Source organism: Bos taurus, chromosome 15, assembly GCF_002263795.3.
Source record: "Bos taurus isolate L1 Dominette 01449 registration number 42190680 breed Hereford chromosome 15, ARS-UCD2.0, whole genome shotgun sequence".
Lineage (NCBI taxonomy): Eukaryota > Metazoa > Chordata > Mammalia > Artiodactyla > Bovidae > Bos > Bos taurus.
Window position 1 is genome coordinate 39,790,834 of NC_037342.1, and position 21,694 is coordinate 39,812,527.

Consider the following 21,694-nt stretch of genomic DNA (forward strand, 5'->3'; position numbering starts at 1 on the left):
GGATGTGAGAGTTGGACTGTGAAGAAGGCTGAGCGCCGAAGAATTGATGCTTTTGCACTGTGGTGTTGGAGAAGACTCTTGAGAGTCCCTTGGACTGCAAGGAGATCCAACCAGTCCATTCTGAAGGAGATCAGCCCTGGGATTTCTTTGGAAGGAATGATGCTAAAGCTGAAACTCCAATACTTTGGCCACCTCATGCGAAGGGTTGACTCATTGGAAAAGACTCTGATGCTGGGAGGGATTGGGGGCAGGAGGAGAAGGGGACGCCAGAGGATGAGATGGCTGGATGGCATCACTGACTCGATGGATGTGAGTCTGGGTGAACTCCAGGAGCTAGTGATGGACAGGGAGGCCTGGTGTGCTGCGATTCATGGGGTCGCAAAGAGTCGGACACGACTGAACGACTGAACTGAACTGAAGGTCCGTTATGTGCCAGGCACTGTGCTGGGCACAGGGAATCCATGAACTAATGGTACAAACAGCATGTCTTCTCAAAGAACCTGCATGGAGCCAGTCTCTTGCCTCTGCAGTCAGAACCATTGGGCATCCATTAAATATATGTTCTCAAAGATTTCTAGAGAGAAAACTGGGATAAGGACAGTCAACATTCCCTTTCTTGTACATCAAATGACTTTGTCAGCACTCACCTGCTCTTTTTATATGGATGTCCGTATTCTCCAGCACTAAACATATAGTGTTATTCATTAACAAGGAGAACATATATGGGATTTACCTTGAAAATGGGAACAAAGGTTCATAAGCTTAAGATGAAAACCAAGTTATCCATCCCATGTGAGAACAGAACACACTCTCAGATCTGTCAGGTTTCAGACAACTGTCCTTCCTCACAGCTATTCTCAGATAGCAACAGGAGGATGTGCTCTTATGAAATGAGGGAGTAGAACAGAAAAGAGGGATATGAAGCAGTAGCACAGAAGCGGTAACATGCTGGACCACAGCTGGGCTTCGGACCTGGACAACAGCCAGTCCAGGAGGGACAAAGACCTGGAAGCCAGAGGGCTCCTAAAGGGGCTAGAGAGGGAGTCCCTGACGTAGCTGACCATCTGGACAAGAGTTTGAGAATTCTGTTAGACACATGGGGGATGACTCTGTGTAGGTATATACAAACTGAGCAAACAAAGGCAATGACAAACCTTAGGAAAAACAAGTTTTAGAATCAAGAAGATGACTTTCACAATAAAAAAAACTAAGTGTTAAACCTAAAATTGTGAAATAACCATACTGGAGGGGTGGGGATGGAGGTGAGAGGGGTCATGTGCTAAATTCAGAGAGTTAAGTCCTGGTCTTCCACAGTAAGAAGTCAACAGATAAGGTCTCCAGTCATGGACCGAGTTAGGCAGTGTAAGTACGCTGCTTAGAAATACGGAGCGCATGTACAAAGCAAGGGCTGAAAGGCTGCAGGCAGCTGTCCTGAGGAGGACTGGGAGGAGGGGGAGTGGGAGATGGAGTGGGGCGGGCAGGGCACAGCTGCTTCTCCTTACAGGCCATGCCTGGGGTTTCACTGGGCTCACACATGAAGCACATCTATTACTTTATTAAATTAAATAAGCAGCCAATCCAAAGCTATCTCGAACCATCATGGAGTTTCGTGAGGAAAGAACTATAAAGGGAAACAAAAACACACAGAGTCGTGCTCCAGGATGTTTATTCTAGTTGGCCGCAAGTTCCCTGGACCCAAAATGAGGGTGAGATCAGAGCCTTCCTCCGGCTCAAGACGCTGAGGATGACTGAGCAGGACCTCGGACCCTTGTCTGCCTGCAGGCTTGACCTGACACCGCACCGGGGCCAGTCCCGCTGGGCAGAGACGACCCCGGCCCAGCCGCCCCCGCCACAAATCTAACACACAGATTCCTATTTCAACTTGGAGAAGCGTTCATTTTCTTTTTGGATTGCTATAATCCCTCCAGTTATTCTTCACAGCAGTTGTAAACAGTAACAAAGGTAAATGTAATCCTAAAATCTCCACAGAGTGACTTGCAAAGGGCTGTTTAGCTACCCTAGGGGATTAACAAAGGATGTTCTCCCCTCCTCTAAGGTGGTTCTAAGAGGTCACTTTCCTTCCTAGTCTCTGCCTCTCCTTCTCTCTGCTGCTTAGGGAAGTTGCCGGGGGCAGCGGGGCGGAGGGCCAAATACTGGACTCGAGCACCAGAGTCAGACGGGGTCTGGGTCTGAATCCTGGCGCCGGCCTTGTTTCCTAGCTGAGTCATCGGGGAGGGGTGCTTCCAGCCCTCTCCACATCCGTAATCCAGGGATAATAATAGTATCTACCTCGAAGGAGTGTCATGAGGCTTAAAGGAGATCACACATGGAAAATCCACAACGCTGTACCAAGCATGCAACTCTTCATTATTATTATTATTGTTGATATTTCCTCCAATAGTCATGTTGTGTCTGTACTCCGGGTGAGATTACCTGAAATTATGGCTGTTCCTCTGTATTAGGTCCTGTACTGTAAGGTGGATAGGGTGCAGGTGACCTGCACGCAAGGCCTAGAGGGATCTGGCCCCTGAATTTCTCCCAGTGAAGAATGCAAAGTCTGTCCTGGCAAGTGGGGCTGGGGCAGCCTGTGAGGTTGCCCATTACTGCAGATGAGACAAACCAGAACAAACAACTCCCAGAATGGCCACTAGGGTTTAATTTTCTTTTCTTTCCTTTTTTTTTCCCCAAAGAGCTGCTAATACATTCTAATCCAGAGCCCTCTGATGAGGCAGTTCACTTTTTTCTGCAAAAGGAAAGGGAAAGCCCTAAGGAATCTGCAGGCCCTTGGCATCTGAGAGGCTCCCATGGACACGCCCCAGCACTGCACTACACAGTCTGACCTGAAGATGGCGGTGTTTCCCTAAACTTGTTCCAAAAATTCCAAGTATTTGAAGAACGCTGTAAAACCTTAAAAAATGACTGCTGTCAAATAATACCAGGAGAAAAATTATAATCCACTTAGGAATTTAAAGAAACCAAGACAAATAACTCACGTCAAGGGATGCTAATGTACAAGTTGAAACAGGACAAGGACAAATCACCTACATTTGCTTCCTGTTGTGTTCCTGCCTGGACAGTCTGCTCAGACACCCCCCAGAGCAGCCTGGGCAAACTGCGATGGCCTCCGGGCCCTACAGGGGCAGGGAGTGGCTACAAGACCAAGCCAAGGGAAGTGACCTGCATCTTTGGCACCTGTTGGGGTAAGAGGGCTGGGGGGCTTGCTCATGGTCCCGCAGGCTCTCTCCTCAGCTACTGCTCAGAGCACCAGCCCTGCTCTGGCTACTTGGCCCCGAGGTAGCTGGTCGCTCTCTTCCCTGTGCTCTTCCCAGAAAGAAACATCACTGGAAACAAGAAACAAGGAACAAATAAGTCCTTCCTTCCTGGATCTCACCCCCACCTCCCCATTCCAGCACCATCTCCATAGAGTGGCTGCTGTTTTCTTAGAAGGGAGTCTTCTACACACAAGTGCAGCTGTGAAACCCCACAGGCTGAGTGCAGGGACTGCGACCAGGAAGGCACGCGGGTGGGGTGCTGACCTGCCAAGGAAAGCAAATGGAGCCTGGCTGGGCCTCTGTGAAAAGCCTATAAAACCCAGCTCTCCAGATGCTTCCAATTGCCTCATCCCCAAATGGTCATGAATAAAGAGGTGAGCGTCCAGAGAAGCTCAGACATGAACAGCAAACCACCCACCTTTGCTACGAGAGGGTGCGACTGGCATGGACAAGCTGATGGGAGAGTTCGCAGTCATGCAGGCCAGGGTGGGAAAGGCTACACTCACCACAGGGACCTGTCACTTTCAGCACCAGAGAACCCTCCATCACCTATGTCCTAGTGGAAGGCAACGCTTGGTAAAACTTAGGAGAAAAAGCAGGGAGAAGCATAAGCAGGGCACAGCCAACCATCAGACTCGCTGCACTCTTCCTCTGTAGGCCGGGAAGGCAGATGTGCCCTCAGACCATTTATTCAAAGCACGTGGTGCATACATTAAGAACACGGGTTGGAATCCAGGCTCTGCTATTTCTGAGCTGTGTGTGGCCTGAGGCAAGTTGCCTAACCTATCTGGGCCGGGGTAGCCTCATCTGCACACAGAGATGACACCTGGCCTGCTTATCTCATGGGTCATGGCAAGGTCAAATGAAACAGCAAACATGACGGGTCTGTGTGAGCCTTAGGGAGCTACACAGATGCTAGTATGCAGGTTAATTATTAATGAGATCCACGCACAAATCATGAACTAGGGGAGAGAAAGAGCCTCCTTTCTGAAGGACCAGAAACCAAATCTGCCCAAAGAGCTGTTTCCCATGAACACACGACCCTGCTCTGAGAGGCAGCGACTGCCTTAGCAAGCACTGCAGGGCTTGGAAGCTCCTCCAGAGAAAACCTGCCATCTTCCACGCTACCCAGGATATAGGAGAGGATCCTCCTGGCCCCAAATCTAGAATCTAATAAGCCCTGCTTCTGATCTCACCTCTCTGGTCAAATCCCCACACAAGCCACCCAACTCTTCTTTTTGCCACTGGCCTCACTGATGTCCTATTTTCTGAGTTGCCCTGGTCACATTTCCCCAACCAAAGTCAGCATCTGTGAGATCTGATAAAGAAATTGAGTTGATCTGTGAATTTAGGCCTTTGAAAGAAGCAAGAAAAACATGAAATCATCCTTGGGCCCACATTTAACCAGCTGCCCATATGGAAAAGAATCAGGTTATCAGAAGAATGTATTTGCAGAACTTGAGGGCAAGGCTCCCCCAGAGGAGAGAACTTGGGCCCCGTCGGGCTGTGAAGACTGCTGACTCACTCCCCATGTCCAGGAAGTCTCAGGCTTTTCTGCTGTTCCATTCATTTAGCATTAAAGATTAGGAAACAGGTCACTTCAGACCGCAAAACTCCTCGCCTTCTGGCTGAGGACCAGCCATTGTCCACCATTCAGGGATTCTCTCCTCCTGTCAAGTGTCCTTTCTTCTCTTTCTCCAAACGTCCTGATCACCCTCTTTCACTCGCTGTGCCAGGGTGAAGGGCCCTGCTGCATCCAGCCTGGGCTTGAGGAGCTCGAGGCTTTGAAGGGCAGCTGTTTTTGCATTTGAGTAATTTTTAATTTCTTAAAAAATACAGTGACATGGTTAAGAATACAAAGTGGAGCCAAACTTTGGCTCAGCCTCCTCCTGGTGGTGGAACTTGATAACGTACCTTAATGTTCCCGAGCATCTGTTTTGTTACTGAGAGACTGGACGTAAGAACAGTATCTGGGTCAAATGCTCGGCACGTGATGCTCACGACACAGGTCAGCAAGAGCTGGAGGTTACCCTGATAGCTGTAACTCAGGGAGGTTTTCTCTAAGTGAACTCAGGTGTGCACTCCCTGCTCAGGTCTGTTCCTGCGACCATATCACAGAACTTTGCTTCTTCCCCAAGGCAGTGCTTCTTCAAAATCTAAAGAGAGCAATCTCCTATCCCACTCTCTCCATCTCAAAGCTTGCCCTTCTCTGGCTATGTAACTCTACCTAACTGAACTCCTCGCACTTTCTCTTCTGAGATCACAGTTGACATTAAACACACTGCCTTTGCCTGGAAGATGTAGCTGAGTTGCCGGGCAGCTGGAGGAACCTGCTTGCCGCAGGGAGCGGGTAGAGGGAGCCCACTGCATTTTCCCTAGTGGCTCATATGGTGAAGAATCCTCCGGCAACACAGGAGACCCAGGTTCAATCCCTAGGTTGGGAAGATCCCCTGGAGAAGGAAATGGCAACCTAGTCCAGTATTCTTGCTTGGAGAATTCCATGGACAGAGGAGCCTGGTGGGCTACAGTCTGTGGGCTCACAAAGAGTCGGAGATGACTGAGTGACTAAAACTTCAAACTTTCAAAACTAGGGTTTGGCAGGAAAACCAGTCCTCATGCACACTTGGGATTCAGCTTACAGCCCACGAAGGCTGGGTTTTCATCTCTCTGAAACTGCAGCTGTTGAAGTTGGTCTTCTGGAACTGGGCCCTGATGACAGGTGAGGAGGCCCTTTCAAAAAAGCCCACCCTAGGTGGAAGATCTCGCACTTAACACTGAAAGTCCTTTGATAACGCAACATGGAAATCCTATAGAAAGTGTGTCTTTAAGCATTACTAACCACTTCCAAAATAGTCTTTGTTTTTTAGATCTTCCTTTCTTCACCCTCTGCTGTTTTTCTCTCAGGTTCTAGTGGAGCCAAAGGTAACAGAGGGACTGACTTGCTGGTTCTCCACCAACATAAACAGCCACTGACTCAGGGGCAATGTCTGGTTTACAGAGGATGCAGAGCCAGCAGGGGGCGCTCATCCCCTGGATTAGTCTTACCTTGGCTTCTTGTAGAGTCTGGCTGGCTACAGGTACTCATCAGATGCAAAGGAACCCAGCAACTTTTGGTTACTGGAATCAACACATCTAGCTCTGAATCTTGGTTGAACACTGGGCAGTCTGTGTCACGGGGCTGGGTAAGACAATGCATCATGCAGGCTATCGCCAATATGACTACTGATCGGGGTGAGAGAGCTGTGAAGAATCTTTAGTGTTGGCAGTGGTGATACATGTGGTAAACAAGAGTGAATTTCCAGAATAACTGGGACTAAGAGAGACAGCTAATTGAAATGGAAGAGAATTCACAAGACTTTTTAAAGCATTCTGACAAGTCTTCTAAGCACCAGCTTCTCAAATTATATAATATGTGCTTTATTTTGCAAACATAAGGTGCTGTTGCAAATGAACATGTAAAGGCCCTTGAGGTCCAAGGTCACATTGAAAAAATGTGGAGTATGGGAATGGTTTCGTTGGTTCTCAAACTTTCAGAGCCGTCTAAAATAAATTCAGCTGGTACATTTATTTAAACAAATATAAATATGCTATCCTTAAAATTTAACATCAAACATTAAGCAGGTTAATTTGATAAGGAAGCCAACAAAGTGATCAATAGTTATGGGTCCTAAACAAATCTGACTTTAGATCCTGCAAATCTCTGTCTGCACACAGACACGCACACACATCTCCCCTTGCGTCTCTGTAAGAGCTCAGGCTCACTGGAATCAAAGGGCTGTGGGTAGTGCTGGCAAAGACCAAACAAATAAATTAATGAGCGTGGTACAGTGTGATTTTTTCCATCCATATCACAGCCCAAAGAGGTAGGGAATTCTAGTTCTTTCTATAGAAGAAGCTTGGAGAGGTGGCTGTCAATGGCTGCAGCCAGGTCTGAACCTTCTCTGTCCATATGGTCCCCCAGGAGGACACAGGCAGGAATGCACAGCTGAGGAGCAACAAAGCCTGGAGGAGGAGAACCTCGTTTTCTGGTCCAGGGTGACACCCTTTGTCCCAGCTACTCTGGAAACGCACTCTCTAGTTAACCACATTTATCATTGTCACCACTGAAGTCATGTTCTACATGAGTTCTACAGAGTTAAGCCTTTCATTCATCAGTAAAAGGTCTACTCTAGTTGAACCAGCCAGACTCTTAATTCTGAATGTACATCAAACACACATATCTGGACACTACTCCAAGGCCTTGGTAGGTCCTGCCTTTCTAAACTATTCACTAGCTTTCACCTCTTGTTTTATCTACACCAGAGTCATCGCCTCTGGAATGCTCTTCTTCCTTACTCTTCCGGGCCCATATGGACCCTCTACCTCTTTGCATAAGGGCTGGTTCCTCCACAAAGCCTGCCCAGTTTCCTGTCCACTCACAGCAGCCCTAGCCGTCACACTTCCCAGTGACCCTACGGGGGATGACGGCCTCACCCACTAGACGTCAGCCTCCACCAGGGCAGCACCAGAAGGCACACATGGGTGCTCATAACTGTTTATAGGATGGACAAAAGGAACTTCTCAGCGATGCACAGCAGGGAGCCCAATTACCACTAACAACTAGAAGAAGAGGAAATGGGCATTCTGGGCCCCAGTAGGTCCATAACTGAGAAGGACAGTTACCATAAGGGTGCTCCATAAGCTTCTTAAATTAAAAATAAAAATTTGTTTTGTGATAAAACATTATATTGAGTCTTTTAACAAGGATAACAACTAACATCTTGGGACTTGTGCTTCCTAGTGTCCTGGAGTTCTATTTCTAAAAAAGAAATGTTTACAAGTAAACACGTTTGCTCACCCAAGAGTACAGACTGAATGCACAATTCAAGACCTTCACCACTGGTGGTGCTTCACAGCAGTGAAAGAGTACACTGAAACAGAAGATCTGGGCTCCGGGTCCTCCTGCTCATTGGCTAAATATTCTACATCTTTTAATGTGTCTCGGCCTCAGTTTCTTCACCTGTAAAATGGGTAAAACAAAATCCACTCCACTAGCACTTGGAGGATAAAATGGCATAACCAATGACAATGCGCTCTGTGAGCGATGAGGCGTCATACAGACATGAGCTACTCAGAGCAGAAGCATGAACTGAGCCGAAGCCCAGCCTTCAGCCGAAGAAATATCTACATTTGCTTGAAGGAGGAGGAAGCAAAGAGTTGCAAAGGTCATCTCCTTGGTTGTTTATTTCAGTGCTCCCACAGACAAGGGTTTAGGCACTCACTGTCACCCTCCTGGTACAGCCACTCAGACACTTGTGAAGAGTGACCCAGGAGGCTGGTCTTCTCTTCCCTGTTCTCAATACTCTTCTTTTCCTTTGCCTGCCTCGACGGGCCCAATGACTACTCTCTTTCTTCATTTTATCCTAATTTTGGAGCCGACTCTATTTTTCTACCAGGATTCACAATTCATAGGCAGAAATGCCAGGGGGCCACATGTGGGTTCCTGAGTGTCCACTCTGGTGATGGCTGGTGGAAACCCCTCTATTCGTGGCGTCTTCCTGTCCTACCCTCAGAGCCAAAGCACAAACGCTTCAGGGAGAGGTCACCTCCTGTGGTTCACACCCAAGTTATTTACAACAGATGATGAACTCACTCGTGATGCTTTCTCCTGGTAACAGAATGGCAGCAAGGCAGCAGACAAACAGAGTGGCCCCTGTGTACTTTTGAGAGCCGCCAAGATCAGCTGGGTGGGGTGAGGTAGAGAACATGGAAAGGAGTTGGTAAAGATCCCGGAGACAAACTCATGATTCCTTCCATTTTTGCCTTGGGCTCACCCACACACAGATGCAATGCTCGTACTCACAGCCAAGGAGTGGGAGTGAAGAAAGGGTCTTGGGCTTTTCGGGTGGAGAGAAGGGAGGCTCACATGTGTAGGGGAAATGGTGGGCCCAGCTGAGGACAGGAGGAGGATGGGCACTAGATGGGGTGGGGAGACAGGAAGGAGGAAAATGACAAATCGGGTCCAGATGCTAACTTAATGGATATTTAGGGTATTAAGATGCATCGCATTCTATGTCAGACTGCTAAAGTACTACCCTGTTACTCCTCCTTCAGAAGCTAAGAATTCGCTGTCTTGAGAAAACACAGCTTTGAAAAGTATGAATAATGGCTAAATAGGCTTGAGTTTACGCTTGAGTTTTAAAGACATGAATTTGAATCTCTAGTCCATCAGACACTAACTGTGTGACTACAGAGAAGTTACTTAACCTCTCTGTTATCTCATGTTTTCCAGCACCTACCCTTATGGGGTTGTTTCAGAGTAAAATGTGATGATATCTATTAATCGCCTTACACAATACAAGCCAGTCAGGGCTCAAAAAATGTTGTTGTTCAGCCACTCAGTCGTATCCGACTCTTTGTCACCCCGTGGACTACAGGACGCCAGGCTTCTCTGTCCTTCACTATCTCCCTGAGTTTGCTCAAACTCATGTCTATTGAATTGGTGATGCCATCCAACCATCTTATCCTCTGTCATCCCCTCCTCTTCCTGTCCTCATTCTTTCCCAGTGTCAGGGTCTTTAAATGCAAGAGCCTGTTAAGGTCTTACTCTTCTGCTCTAGTAATTCCTGGAGTTTGCAGTCCAGAGCATCCATAACCATTTAGCTCTAAAGTTTTACATATTTGTCAACAGAAATACCTTTTTACTTCATTGGAGGGCTGCTCAGCCCTCCCTACCCAGGTCTGCTTTCACGCAGGGTATCTGATCTGTCAGGCTCAAAGGCAGGGTAAGAGGAGCAAAGCCTGGGGTCAAGGCACCCAACTCTGAGCACACTCACCGAGTCTGGGTCTCGCTGCTGTTCAAGGAAAGCTGAGAATTCCACCAGGCGAAGTTTGGTTGTGCCAATGGAGCGGCCCTGCCAGGCTGGGACCGAGGGAGCTGGGGCTGACGCAGGTTCAAACCCTGAAATACAAATTGATCATTACCTTAAACCCAGCTCCTTGCCTGCCATCATCAGGTCTCAGGCCACCCCCGGGGCAGGGGCCTACAAAATGGACCACCCAGGAGCAAAGCTAACAGGTCTGTCCACCAGAGTCTAGGGGTGGAGCTAGGCCAGCAGCGGTGGGTTCTGGCAGAGGAGCCCAGAGGCATGGCCAACCGGAGAAGCGCAACGCAGGTGGTTCTTCCTAAAGCCGGTACTAGCCCAGGTTGAGGGCTGGGGGCGAGGACACCTAACCTGGGGCAAGGGGGCCTCGCTGGGGACCACGGCAAGAAAGATGAAGTGTGGAAGTGGATGCTGACAAAGCGCTCCTGTGAGACAGGGATGTGGGCACTCCCTGTGCTCTTCCAGCTCCTTTCCTGAGTAAGACTGCAGTCACCAGCACAGTGGAATGTTCTCCTGGGATGCTCTGTGGTGCTGGAGCAGAGAGCAACGTGTGAATGCATTTCAGTCTGGGAGCTTATAATGAAGAGTGTGTGCGTGTGCATGTGCATGTGTGTGTGTTGGGAGGCAGGCAGCTTGGCCAGATGCATGCTTTCTACCTGGGCTTCCATGTAAGCACTCCTTTAAAGAAAGGGTACTCAGAATTGAAATACACTTCTCTAAGAAACAGCAAATAAAACCGTCTGCCCACAAGACTGAGATCGCCCAATGTGGCCTGTTTATGAGGAGGAAGGAACCAGAGCAACTTCTCCTTTCAAGGGTGACCCAAGGCCCTGAGTGAAAGTGATCAGGCTTCCTGTTGTTTTTTTTTAAAAAAAAGCCCATCAGAACAGCTCTCTAGAGATGATGGAGGCAAAGCAGGACCTGGGAGGGGACACCAGCGACCCTCCTGAGCTCTGGGCTAACCCTGCCTTAAGGAGGGTGGTGGCAAGAAAGGGGTGTCCATGGCCCTGCAGGGGAGGGAGTTTGTGCAGCTGGAGAACAAAGTGAGAGGGTTCCTCAGAGACTCACCTGGAATGGGGGCCGTGACTGCTGGCTGGATGGGGTAGGCCTGCTGCACAAAGGGCTTGACGCTGGAGACAGAGGACAGAGAGAGTCAGAAACCATGGCTGTAGCAGCAGCTACTTCCTAGGTCTGGCCGTGGCCTCCCAGGGCTAGGGACTCCTCACTCTGAGCTTCCCTATCTGCAGGTGGGAGCACAGCCCAGGCAGAGCTCTACCAAGATGGAGACCCAGCTGTGCTGTGCAAGTGAGAGGGGCCGGCTGGGTGCCGATGACCAAACCACCAAGCCTCATGCCAGTTCCACGGCACAGGTAGGGCAGAGGTCAGCTTGCCTTGCACGTGCTGTGGCATCTACCTCTGAACCTCGCTTCTGGTCCCTGCAGAGACCGAGGTCAGCAGTCATCATGGGCAGGCAAGATTTGGGACATGTTTCAGGCTCTCTTTCTCTAGACCAAGTAGCTCCATTTCCTTTGAGAATATACAGGAGGAGGTTCCTTTCTGCTTTTATTCCCCATCTGTCCTCGCCTTCCGGTTTACTGAGCTTACCTCCCATGCTCTCAAAGCATCAGTCGGATTTTCTATTAGCTTCCCCCACTACAGGGAAAGCCGGAAGAAAATGGACTATAGGATCACCTCCACTGTCCTCTCTCGGGAGGACCCCAGGCTCTGCCCCCTCAAAGCCATGAAAAGACGGAGCTCCTCCTCCTGTTGCCAGCTGCAGGACCACTAATGCTGAAGGAGGGACTGAGGTCTTTACACGTCTCCCAAATCTGAGCATCTCTTTCCTGCTACTGGCGTCAGGAGATAACAGTGGGGGATGATGCTGGTGATGTCAGGTTAAATCTCCCTCCCCCCGCCCCCCGCAAGGCCCCAGGCAGTCTGGTGCCAGGAAACCTCAACCCGGGGTGGGCTGTGACCAGCCCCTGGTTGGTTGTCAGTGCCGGCCCCTCCTCAGACTTACTCTTGTGAAGATCCAGGCTGCCCTGTTTGTATCATTCCTGGCCAGAACTGGAAAGCAAAATGCAAAGAGCCTCAGGGTAGGAGTTCACCTCAAAGCACTGCTCAGGATGTCTACGCACTCCAATCCCAGCTAAACAGGGGGCGCAGATCATCTGCCAGCTGCCAAGTGACACAGCCTAAATGCAGATACCACAGGTTGCTGTCCTGCAGAACATGTTAACCTCCCTGAGGGCAGGCACCAGCTCTTCAAGAGTTCACCTGACACCCAATAGGAATCCGGGTACATTACAGAGGGTTCACAAATATTCCTCTGACTGCTTCATCTATGTGCCCGCTCACCCTTCCTTTCCTCCCTTCATTCTGCAACACTTCCTACGTGACGTTCTGCCTCCACAGCTCACAGCCTGGGGGGAGAACACAGCTCAGAACCAAGACGGTGCAGACACCTCCTTTGCTGTGGGCTTTCCTAGGCCCTGGTGCCTGCCGACAGCCTCTGGGAGCGGCAGATGTCAAGGGATTTGGACAGCCTTGGGTTTGAGTCCCGACATGGCTCTCCATGTGACTATGATAGAGTTACCCAAACTCTGGTTTTGTTACTAATTAACTTCAATTTTCTGTAAAATGTAAATCTGTAAAATGGCAGTAACAGTAAGAGGCATTTAAGATTACCGTGAGGATTAAATGAGACCACAACATTAAGCTTCTCAGCCTTTGGCAGGTGCAAAATGAAAATAGTAGTAAAGAATACTTTTGTCTCTTTAGAGGCTAGTTGCCATAAAGTGACCCCGAGGACACAGGAACAGAGACTAAGGGCCAGGAATAAAATGCTCTCTCTCTCCGCCTCTCCCTAGCTCCGCTTTTCTCACCATTTTGCACCCAGCATCAGGGCACCACGAGGTGGTCCTTCCCCTCTCTTACACCTGGCACAATTAACAGGAAGTGCCAGGTACATGGGTTCATGCTCGGCCACGTCGGCTCCATGTGCTCAGGGGCCATCACTACCAGACCCAGCTGGTAACTTACCCCCGGCGCCCCCGGGAAGGTGGGGCGTGGGATCCCAGGCAGCCCCAGCTTGTTGTGAATGGCAGTGGCCGAGACGATCTGGGCTGACGACATGGCGGCCATGTGCTGCAGGGCCTTATCCTTTGCAGTCTGATCCTTGAAGGCGACAGTACACACAGACTTAATACACAACCCCCGACTACCAGGCGGCTCAGACAGGCACAGCCGCGAGCACGGGGACTAAAATACAGAGCCACAGAAGAGGCTGGAAAAGCAAACATGCGTGGATAAATAAACACAGCCAGAAGGCCCAAACGGCCTCAACCTACTGTAACTCTGGACGTTTACTGAGAACACCCAGTAGCAAGATTTAAAAAAAAAATTTCTTTTTTAATCCATTTTCCAACAGAATGGGAAGCCTCTGAGGAGAGTGGACAATGTATTTATTTTTCCAGCTTCCAAAAGGAGATGTCTCCAATTACTTAACAGACTGAAAGAAACAAGGAAAAAGAAAAAAGAAAAAAAAATGGCCCTGCTTTGAAGCACACAGATGGGAGGAGGGCGAGAGAAGAGGCATGGTTGTGGATCTGGGGTGGGACCATCCACAGTGCCGGGAGGCCCGTCTGTGTGCGGCCGGGGAGCCCTGGCAGACACCTGGTGGGGGGCTCAGAAGCAGCGGGGCGGCGGGGCCAGGATGGGGCCAAGCAGCATGCTGGCGGGGGGCATGCTTTCTCAGGTATCCCCGCCGGGGTCCAAGGCTAGGCCGGTTCATTCTGTAGCCAAGGACGCAGGGGGTTCTACCAGGGACGTGGTTTCTCCTTTTCCTAAAAGGGTCTTTTCTAGGAAAGCCAAGGCTGGTAACACACAGCTCGCCAAAAAGTCTGCCAAGCACAGCTCAAGTACAGAATACTCAATTTGGTGAAAATACTTACCATGCTTGTTACCTGGATACAACAATAAACAATTTGTTAAAATGATTGCGTACAAAGGCAGGGTTATTTTTCTTCTTAGTTAAAAAATATACACATATACAAACACACAGTACAATAAAATGTGTAGGGGTGTGGGTTTTTCCCCTCCCCCTGGCATTTTAGGAGAAATGCGTGACCCTATCTATCTAGAAAGACAATTACCAACAACCCCGGCTCCCAGCTCCTCTGAGTTGATTCTGAGGCTTCCCCAGGACAGATGGAAAAATGGTCAGGCCCCTGGTGTGTGACACGCCCTGACGGTAGGGGCAGGGATTCACACTCAGTGAACCTGCTGAGGCTCCCGGATGCTTGCAGGTCTACACACCCTACACTCCGGGCCCAGACCCCATCAAAGCAGGAGCAAAATGGTGACATCAAAGTAGAAAGAGCACTCGCCAGAGCTGCCATTCAGAGTTCAGACAAGAGAGTGAAGGTCAAGGGGAGCTTCAGGCTAAGACACTGGGTACCAGCTGCGAGGTGGCTTCAGGGTTTACAGGTTTACCCAAAGGTGATGAATAAACATGCTGAGGTGCCAAAGGAAGGCCAAGAGGAGGAGGGAGAAAAATCAAAGCCTACAAGGACAAGAACTAGAGGGTTCCAAGAAGATCAACCAGGTGGTCCCAAGGCACAGACACCACTTTGCCCCATAACTACCAGGAACACCATGTGAATGTTCAAAGGAGTATATTAACCCTTAGAAAACAGGCCTAAGACTTGCATAAAATTTTATACTTTATACATTTCTCTGGCTCTCAACTGAAAAATGAGCCTTATCTAACAGCTATTGGGGAATACCCATGGTCAGGGCACTGTGGCAGCTCAATGACACGAGGGTCCTGTGGACTGAAGTGATGCCCCTTGCTGCCTCTGGTCAGATGGCATTTCTTCACATTGAAGCTCCATTTGCTAACCTGCTGAAGTTTCTAACCTAAAGCTAGATTCCTCTGGCAACTTTTTTAAGACCTGAAACATTTCAGACAATGAGATGCCAGGGCAAAAAGAGACAAATGTTGAAGTCAGTGGAATTCTATGATAAACTATGTGTGTGTAAATGCCCTACAGCCAAACTGAGCCCACGAGATCTCAGCGCTCATCAGTCTACCCACAGCTGGTCCTGCAGTTCCACCTGCCTGGCCACCCTCTCAGAGGGTACCCAAGTATAATAAATGGGAAACCTGGGTCAGACACACTTACTTCCTTCTCTGTCAAGAGCATCTTGACATCAGTACAAGCTTGTGGGTTTCTCTTTGGACGGTTACTTTGGACTCCAGCCCTCAAGTCATTTAACCCCCAATAAGGGGTTATCAATACTCTCAAGGTGATTTTTGAAACTGAATGAATGGCCCAGGTATAACCCCAGGTCCTTTCCCAATGAGCCACAAGACTTACAATCTCTCCAGGGCCCAGGCAGGCATAGCCGAGAAAACGGCAGCCCAGGTTTCTTGTCTGCCTGGCTGATGCCAACCCTGTGGAAGAACTATAAAGGTCTGTGGGCTTGGCTCTATTCCAAAACTATGTAATGGGGTGGTGGGGGGGTGGTGGTGGTACATTCAAACATGAGAGTTCTGTTTATGAAATGCTGACGACGGGGAGTTCTGCTCACCCAAACACAGAGTGTGTTTGTGCACACTTGGGTGGAGTGACCAGGAAGTATCAAGTCCAGGTCCAAATGTAGGCAAGTCCCTACATCTTCATAACCCACTCTTGTGGTGTTAGAGTTGCCTGAGATGTTTCCCTATGCTAGGCTGATGGAAAAGTTCTTCGAAATGTTCATAAAAGTTTGATACTTTTTTAACAGGGAAATCAGTCAATGAGGAAAGGAGAAAAGTCACCACCTTTACTGTTTAGGTCACAAAGCTTCAGAACATTTCAGAATACGGTCTTTTGTTAAATAAAGTCAGGTTTGACTCTCTTATTACCCAGCATTCCACCAGGTACCCAAATGAAAATAGAAGTCCAAAGCAAGAGAGCAAATCTATTGCTTTGAGCACACCAACCTGCTCTCTGTCAGTAAAAGGCATACCTGCTGGGGAGTCTGGAGACCTGGTCTCAAACCTGCCCTCCATCTGGCATTAATGGGTTGTATTACCTTGTGTAAATCACTTAACACTCTAATTTTTTTCATCTAGGAAGGAAAGAGTTGCACTTTATTTGCTAAAGGTCTTCTGGTTCTAAAAGTATTTGTAGCTATGAGTCTGACTTCTATTATAAGCAAATATGTCCTAATACATATAGCCAGAAAACCACTAGTGAAAAGACAGCAGGATGTTAAAATTTAGGCAGCTCTCAGCCGCCTGTCCTAATAGAGAGAAAGCCAAGTGCGGAGAGGAAATTTTATCTCAAGTAGAGGTTCTTTCTGCACTTGACCTACCTATTTGAGAATAGGCAATTTTCTACAAATGGACTAAAATGTCTATACCAGTGATTTCCTACTTTTTGTAGTGCCGACATTCTGAGTACTCATTTCACTTTATAACATCTCCCCTCTATCTATTATATACATTGGAAAATTAAGAAGATTAAAATTTTTTGTTTAAAATCTAAAGCAACCGTGCAGATAACAAGCACCACCAGGGATATCTGGATATCAGAACAGAAAGCCTGGCTGTAGATCTACTTATCCTGAAATGGGAGCACAGAAGGACACTGAGCTGGGAGATTTCAATAGAAGCATCTCTAAACTGTCATTTTCAGCCTAGAGATACATGCCTGGCTTTGGAGAAATTATAACTCTCAGTGTCAGACCTGAGTAAATGACTTCTCTGCGTCATTCTGGCCTAATACCTCGGACTTTTAAACACTGCACTCTATCATCACCACTTACCCCCAGAATAAAGAGGGTGGGGTTGCTAATCTACCCAAACAACAGTAGCTTAAGTAAAGTCAAAGATATATGTGACATTTGTATACCGCATTAATTTTATTCTAAGATGTTTTCACACTAACGTTTCTGAGATGTGATGGGATTTACAAGGGATGAACACATTGTTTTATCTTGAAAAACCGTGATTAAGTCAATACTGAGTTATAATGTATGATGTCTTAGATTACAGGAAATATGGAGTGTATGCATGTGTACATATAAGCACGCATGAAAAAAAAATATGCCCTAGGAAAAAGCTTGGACAACTTCACACTGACTCCTTTTTGCTGATTTTAAGCCCCTCTGTTCCTAAGACTGTAAAGAATGAGGCCACAAAAAGCAGAAGAGGGGAAAGAAAAGGCAGATCTCCCTTCTCTAACCAAACCCTAACTCAAGCCCACAACCTGAAATGTGGGAATTATTTATGGAACAGGAAACACGGGTCACAGTCTACTAATGGAGTGCTAAGAACAAACGGCCTATGTGACCTGAGAGCGAAGGCACAGGAGTCACTCCAAGGCGGGGTGCACGCCTCGGTCCCCACTTGACTCTCTTCCTGCCCCATGCCTGGCACTCCGCACTGTCAGCAGCCTCCCTACCTCCACCATGGGGGATCCAGCAGGCAGTGGCAGACATAAACTCCTCAGCCTGAAGCCTTTCAAACTGTTATTGTTACTAAGTAAACAGATTTTCATATTTCATGAAGCAGAGCGAGGCTGCCACTACAACTCTGGGCTCAGCTGACTGCCTCCTTCCTATGGTGGAAATGTACACAATGTTTGGAAAATGTCTTCATGTAATAACCATGATGGGAAGGCAACCTACCACAGATGCACATGGCTGGACTGGTGTGCTCTGCACACTCAAGGATATTTTATGAACCAGGCTCTGCAAAGGTGGGGACTCGTCTCCCCTCTGTTTTCTCAGCTTTGGATTTTTCTGGGGAATCAATTATCTCATAATTTTTAGGCATTAGCTATAAACTAATTTTAAAGATAATATAAAACGGCACCTGCTTGCATGTACAATATTATCGTGACTGTATATGAAGTCTGAATGAACACACTCCTGCTTAACCAGGGGCCATCATTTCAGAATTAAGGATTTCAATCTAATGTATTCATATGAAAGTCCACCAATATATCAGGAAAAACATGTACGATCAAAAAGAAAAAAGACTGGATTCAAAAACTTCTGAGAGCTATTAAATGTTTTTCTCCAAATATACTTCTCTCAGCAGTATAAAAATACAGTACATGAGAAGAAAAATAGCAATTTGCTTGAAAATCACTTTTTCAGAAGAAGACAAAATAGAACACTTTCCTAAGAAGTAATTTTGCAGATGTTGTTTCTAATCTTACACTATGTGGATTCACATGACCTCTGCAATTATTAGCAGTTGCTCCTGAGCAGATAAACACCACAAGAGTCTATGACGGTTTTGGAGAAAGGATGGAGGGCACTTGAATTTTTCTAGCCATGATCTCTAATTTGCTTATTATTAGAGAAAGCAGAAGTAAGTACAAAAGGGCCTATTCCGGTCGGGCAACAGCTAATGCTGAGGAGACAAGGCACATTCATACTTCTCCTGACTTGCCATGTAATGAGTAGCAATTAATTCATCTTATTGTATTTCCAAATGCCAAAGACTCCATTCACATCAAAGAAAAAATTTTTCAAGGCTTTTACCATTGTCCATTTTTAAATGTACTGGGCTATATTTAGTATTCTCTAATTGTCAATAGTGTCGCCTTTCATTGTGATGCGCGGCTTAGCATCATAAAGGATTGCAGATAAGGGTCTAGGTGATTTGTAGGTGTGCCTGGTGCCTCTCTACCAGGAAGCCTGGGATTTAGGTCATCTAATGCCAGGTCCGGGTTTTGGGGAGAAGGCACCTTTCTGACCTTTAGCCCATTTCCCTGGGAGGTTAACAGCAAGAAGTGAGAGGCAAATCTCCCTTGAAAAGCCAGAAGGTACCAGCTCCCACCACTCATCTTCTCTATTTAATTCAACAGGCACAGTGAAAATAGGGCTCGGTTGAGGGAGACAGCGCAAAGCAACTCGAGCCAGGGCAACGAGCCCTCATCCTTGACCAGCAAGGACCCCGTAAGGAGGCAACGTGCTATCACACGAAGAGCTTGGTCTGTGGCAACAGATAGCCCTGGGGTCAAATTCGGACTTGTGACCCTGGGTGAGTCCCTTAGCCACCACGGCAAGCCTCTGCATCCTCGTACGCAAAGTGCGGGCGACAGCCACCCTCAGGAGCTCCCTGAGAATTGCATCCGGCGCTCTGAGCACACTGTGCCACTGAGTGTGTGCCTGCTACTCTGTGGACTTGCCATCTTCAGGGCCCATGTGGCCCACCGTCCAGGCTCAAGTCTGCTCGAGACCTGAAATGCTTAGACGCCCTGGTCCGGAGTACATCATCTCTGGGCTCAATGTGATTCTAGGGCACTGTCTATATCAGAGGCCAGTTAATAACGGGATTTCTCTATGAAGGGGGAAAAAAATGTAGAACGAGGCTGTTTCTGCTGCTTTTAAAGAAAAAATCCGAGCTCGGCTGACATAGAATAGAGAAGCATGCACTTCCTCAGTTTACATTGTAAGTTCTGCATCATCACGTGGTTGATGAGAAGTTCTAACTCTAAGCACAAGAAATGAAATGTCTCCAATCTTGGTCTTAACCCAGGCAAATGGAAAACAAGGTAATGAAAATCGTGTTGAGGAGAGAGGGTATATGTCATGAATGCAGAACTCCCTGAAGACTGGGAGATGCCAGGAAAGGCGGTGTATCATTTCCCAAATCCCGCGACAAGACCAAGTGTCTCAGCTGGTGCTGAGACAAAGGACACGGTAGTTTCAGGCTTCTTTTGCTGTGTGTTCTGCTGACAGCCAACGCTCGAAGGAGCGAAGCAGCTCAGAGGGCCACAGGGAACACCGCGGGATGGAGGGAAGTGTGTCTTCCCTGCGGGCAGGCCCATTCCTGGACAGAATCAGTGGTGACTTGGTCAGGATTCAGCCATGTGGCTGCAGCAGAGCCCTAGCAAAGTTCTTGAACTTATCAAGAGGATTAAATCAACAATTTGAACTTTAAGCTCTCTGCTTATTGGAAGCAAAGGCAGATTGGAAAGAACGGCCTACTCAGAAATCAAACGACAAAGGCCACCAGGGTGAGAATGAAGAAAATGGCCCCGGGGAGCACATGGAGCTCATAAATTAGTCACCAGCGACCGGACACAATCAGAGGAGCTCAGGCCTTTTTCTGCTCTACTGGGATGATGCAATGTCAGCAAGTGCAGGCTTTTCTTCAATACAATCCAGAGCTTGACACGAACACGTCTACTGCCTAAGATGTATTCCTGCTGAGGTCAGGACAGAAGGAAGACTTCCCTTCCTCTGAGGACTGTCCAGAGTCATGCATTCACCAAAACACACCCAGCAGAAGTGGCCTGGTCCACCTTCAGGGTAAGACAAAGGCGGTCCACAGCGTGGTGGTGGCCTGTGAGCAGGCTGCCACTCACACAAGCCTCTGACGCCAGCAAATCAAGGGCTGCCTTTTTGCTGCTATCGTGGAAGAGGCTTCTGGGCAGGGACTGGACAAGCTCTTGGGACAAACGAACATTTAGAGACTCAGAGCAGGAAACTCTAGTAGGAACTCTGAGTAGGAAAGAAGAGACTGCTTAGTGCACAGAGAGTATTTCTACAATCTTTCTCTTTTTTTTCTTTTCTTCAGTCTTTCTACATGCTGGGATGATAAATCCCTGGAGCTTTAAAAAAAAAACAAAAACGAAGACTTTTTGATAAAATAATGGCGAGTGAAATAATTTTAAGTAGAGAATCCTTTCTGCAATTGCAGGCTGGTCCTCAGATCACACCACACTGTTTTCCAGACAGGCTGCTACCTCTCACTGCTCAAATACAGATTCCAAAGAGGGGATAAACTAGGTGGAAGGGGAGGAGACGGCAGACAATATATGAAGCCAGTGCGGGTAACACTGCTGGAGACGCAGCTGGTGACATAAGGTCCAAGAGCAATCTCTCTCAGTCGGTGTCCTTGGAATTGCTTGATGCATGCTCCAAACCTACAAGCCATCTGCATGCTGGAACTGCATGGGTCCATCTTCCCCTTTGAGGCTTCTCTGGTAGCTCAGACTGTAAAAGCGTCTGCCTGCAATGCAGGAGACCTGGGTTCAATCGCTGGGTTGGGAAGATCCCCTGGAGAAGGAAATGGCAACCCACTCCAGTACTCTTGCCTGGAAAATTCCATGGATGGAGGAGCTGGGTAGGCTACAGTCCATGGAATTGCAAAGAGTCGGACATGGCTGAGCAACTTCACTGTACTTTTTGTATCTTCTACTTTATAACTAGAACCAAGCATCAGAAGACTGATGGGTCAAAAGAATTGTGTCTGGATAGGGGTCAAACGTGTGGTCCTCTCATCACTAAGAGAACTGAGTATTTTCTAGAGCAGTAGTTATCACATTCTGACTTGTAGTTTAGACATTTTGGTCAAGAAAATTAAAAACAAAACAAAACCCCAAACTGCAAATACATACTTCATGTCCCATATCCTGGCACTCTGGCTACAAATGCCCTGCATTTCCCATCTGTCTCAGGGCTTCTGAATCTCACCTGCACTCTGCTGACCCTTTCACCCCTTCCCCTTACTGCCCCAGTTTTTCCTGGCTCTTGCTCTCCTCACAT

The 21,694-nt window shown here is 47.9% G+C and overlaps 1 protein-coding gene and 1 non-coding gene across 13 annotated transcripts in view; both read right to left on the minus strand.

Moving 5' to 3' along the window:
- TEAD1 (TEA domain transcription factor 1) overlaps positions 1-21,694 on the minus strand; it is a 274,482-nt gene that overhangs the window by 49,969 nt on the left and 202,819 nt on the right. For 8 of the 12 annotated variants that reach the window (XM_024975798.2, XM_002693050.6, XM_010812533.4 and 5 more), the window contains 5 exons: positions 14,089-14,100; positions 13,178-13,312; positions 12,156-12,202; positions 11,204-11,265; positions 10,088-10,212 (listed from right to left, as the gene is read on the minus strand). In XM_024975798.2, the coding sequence (XP_024831566.1) occupies positions 10,088-10,212; positions 11,204-11,265; positions 12,156-12,202; positions 13,178-13,312; positions 14,089-14,100 (381 nt within the window). The remainder of the gene's footprint in view (positions 1-10,087; positions 10,213-11,203; positions 11,266-12,155; positions 12,203-13,177; positions 13,313-14,088; positions 14,101-21,694) is intronic. The other 4 variants (XM_059875101.1, XM_024975801.2, XM_024975800.2 and 1 more) reach the window with 1 other exon arrangement.
- Positions 11,546-11,606, minus strand: MIR2314 (microRNA mir-2314). The gene has a single exon (NR_031163.1). It is a non-coding gene; the product is annotated as a microRNA mir-2314 (primary transcript).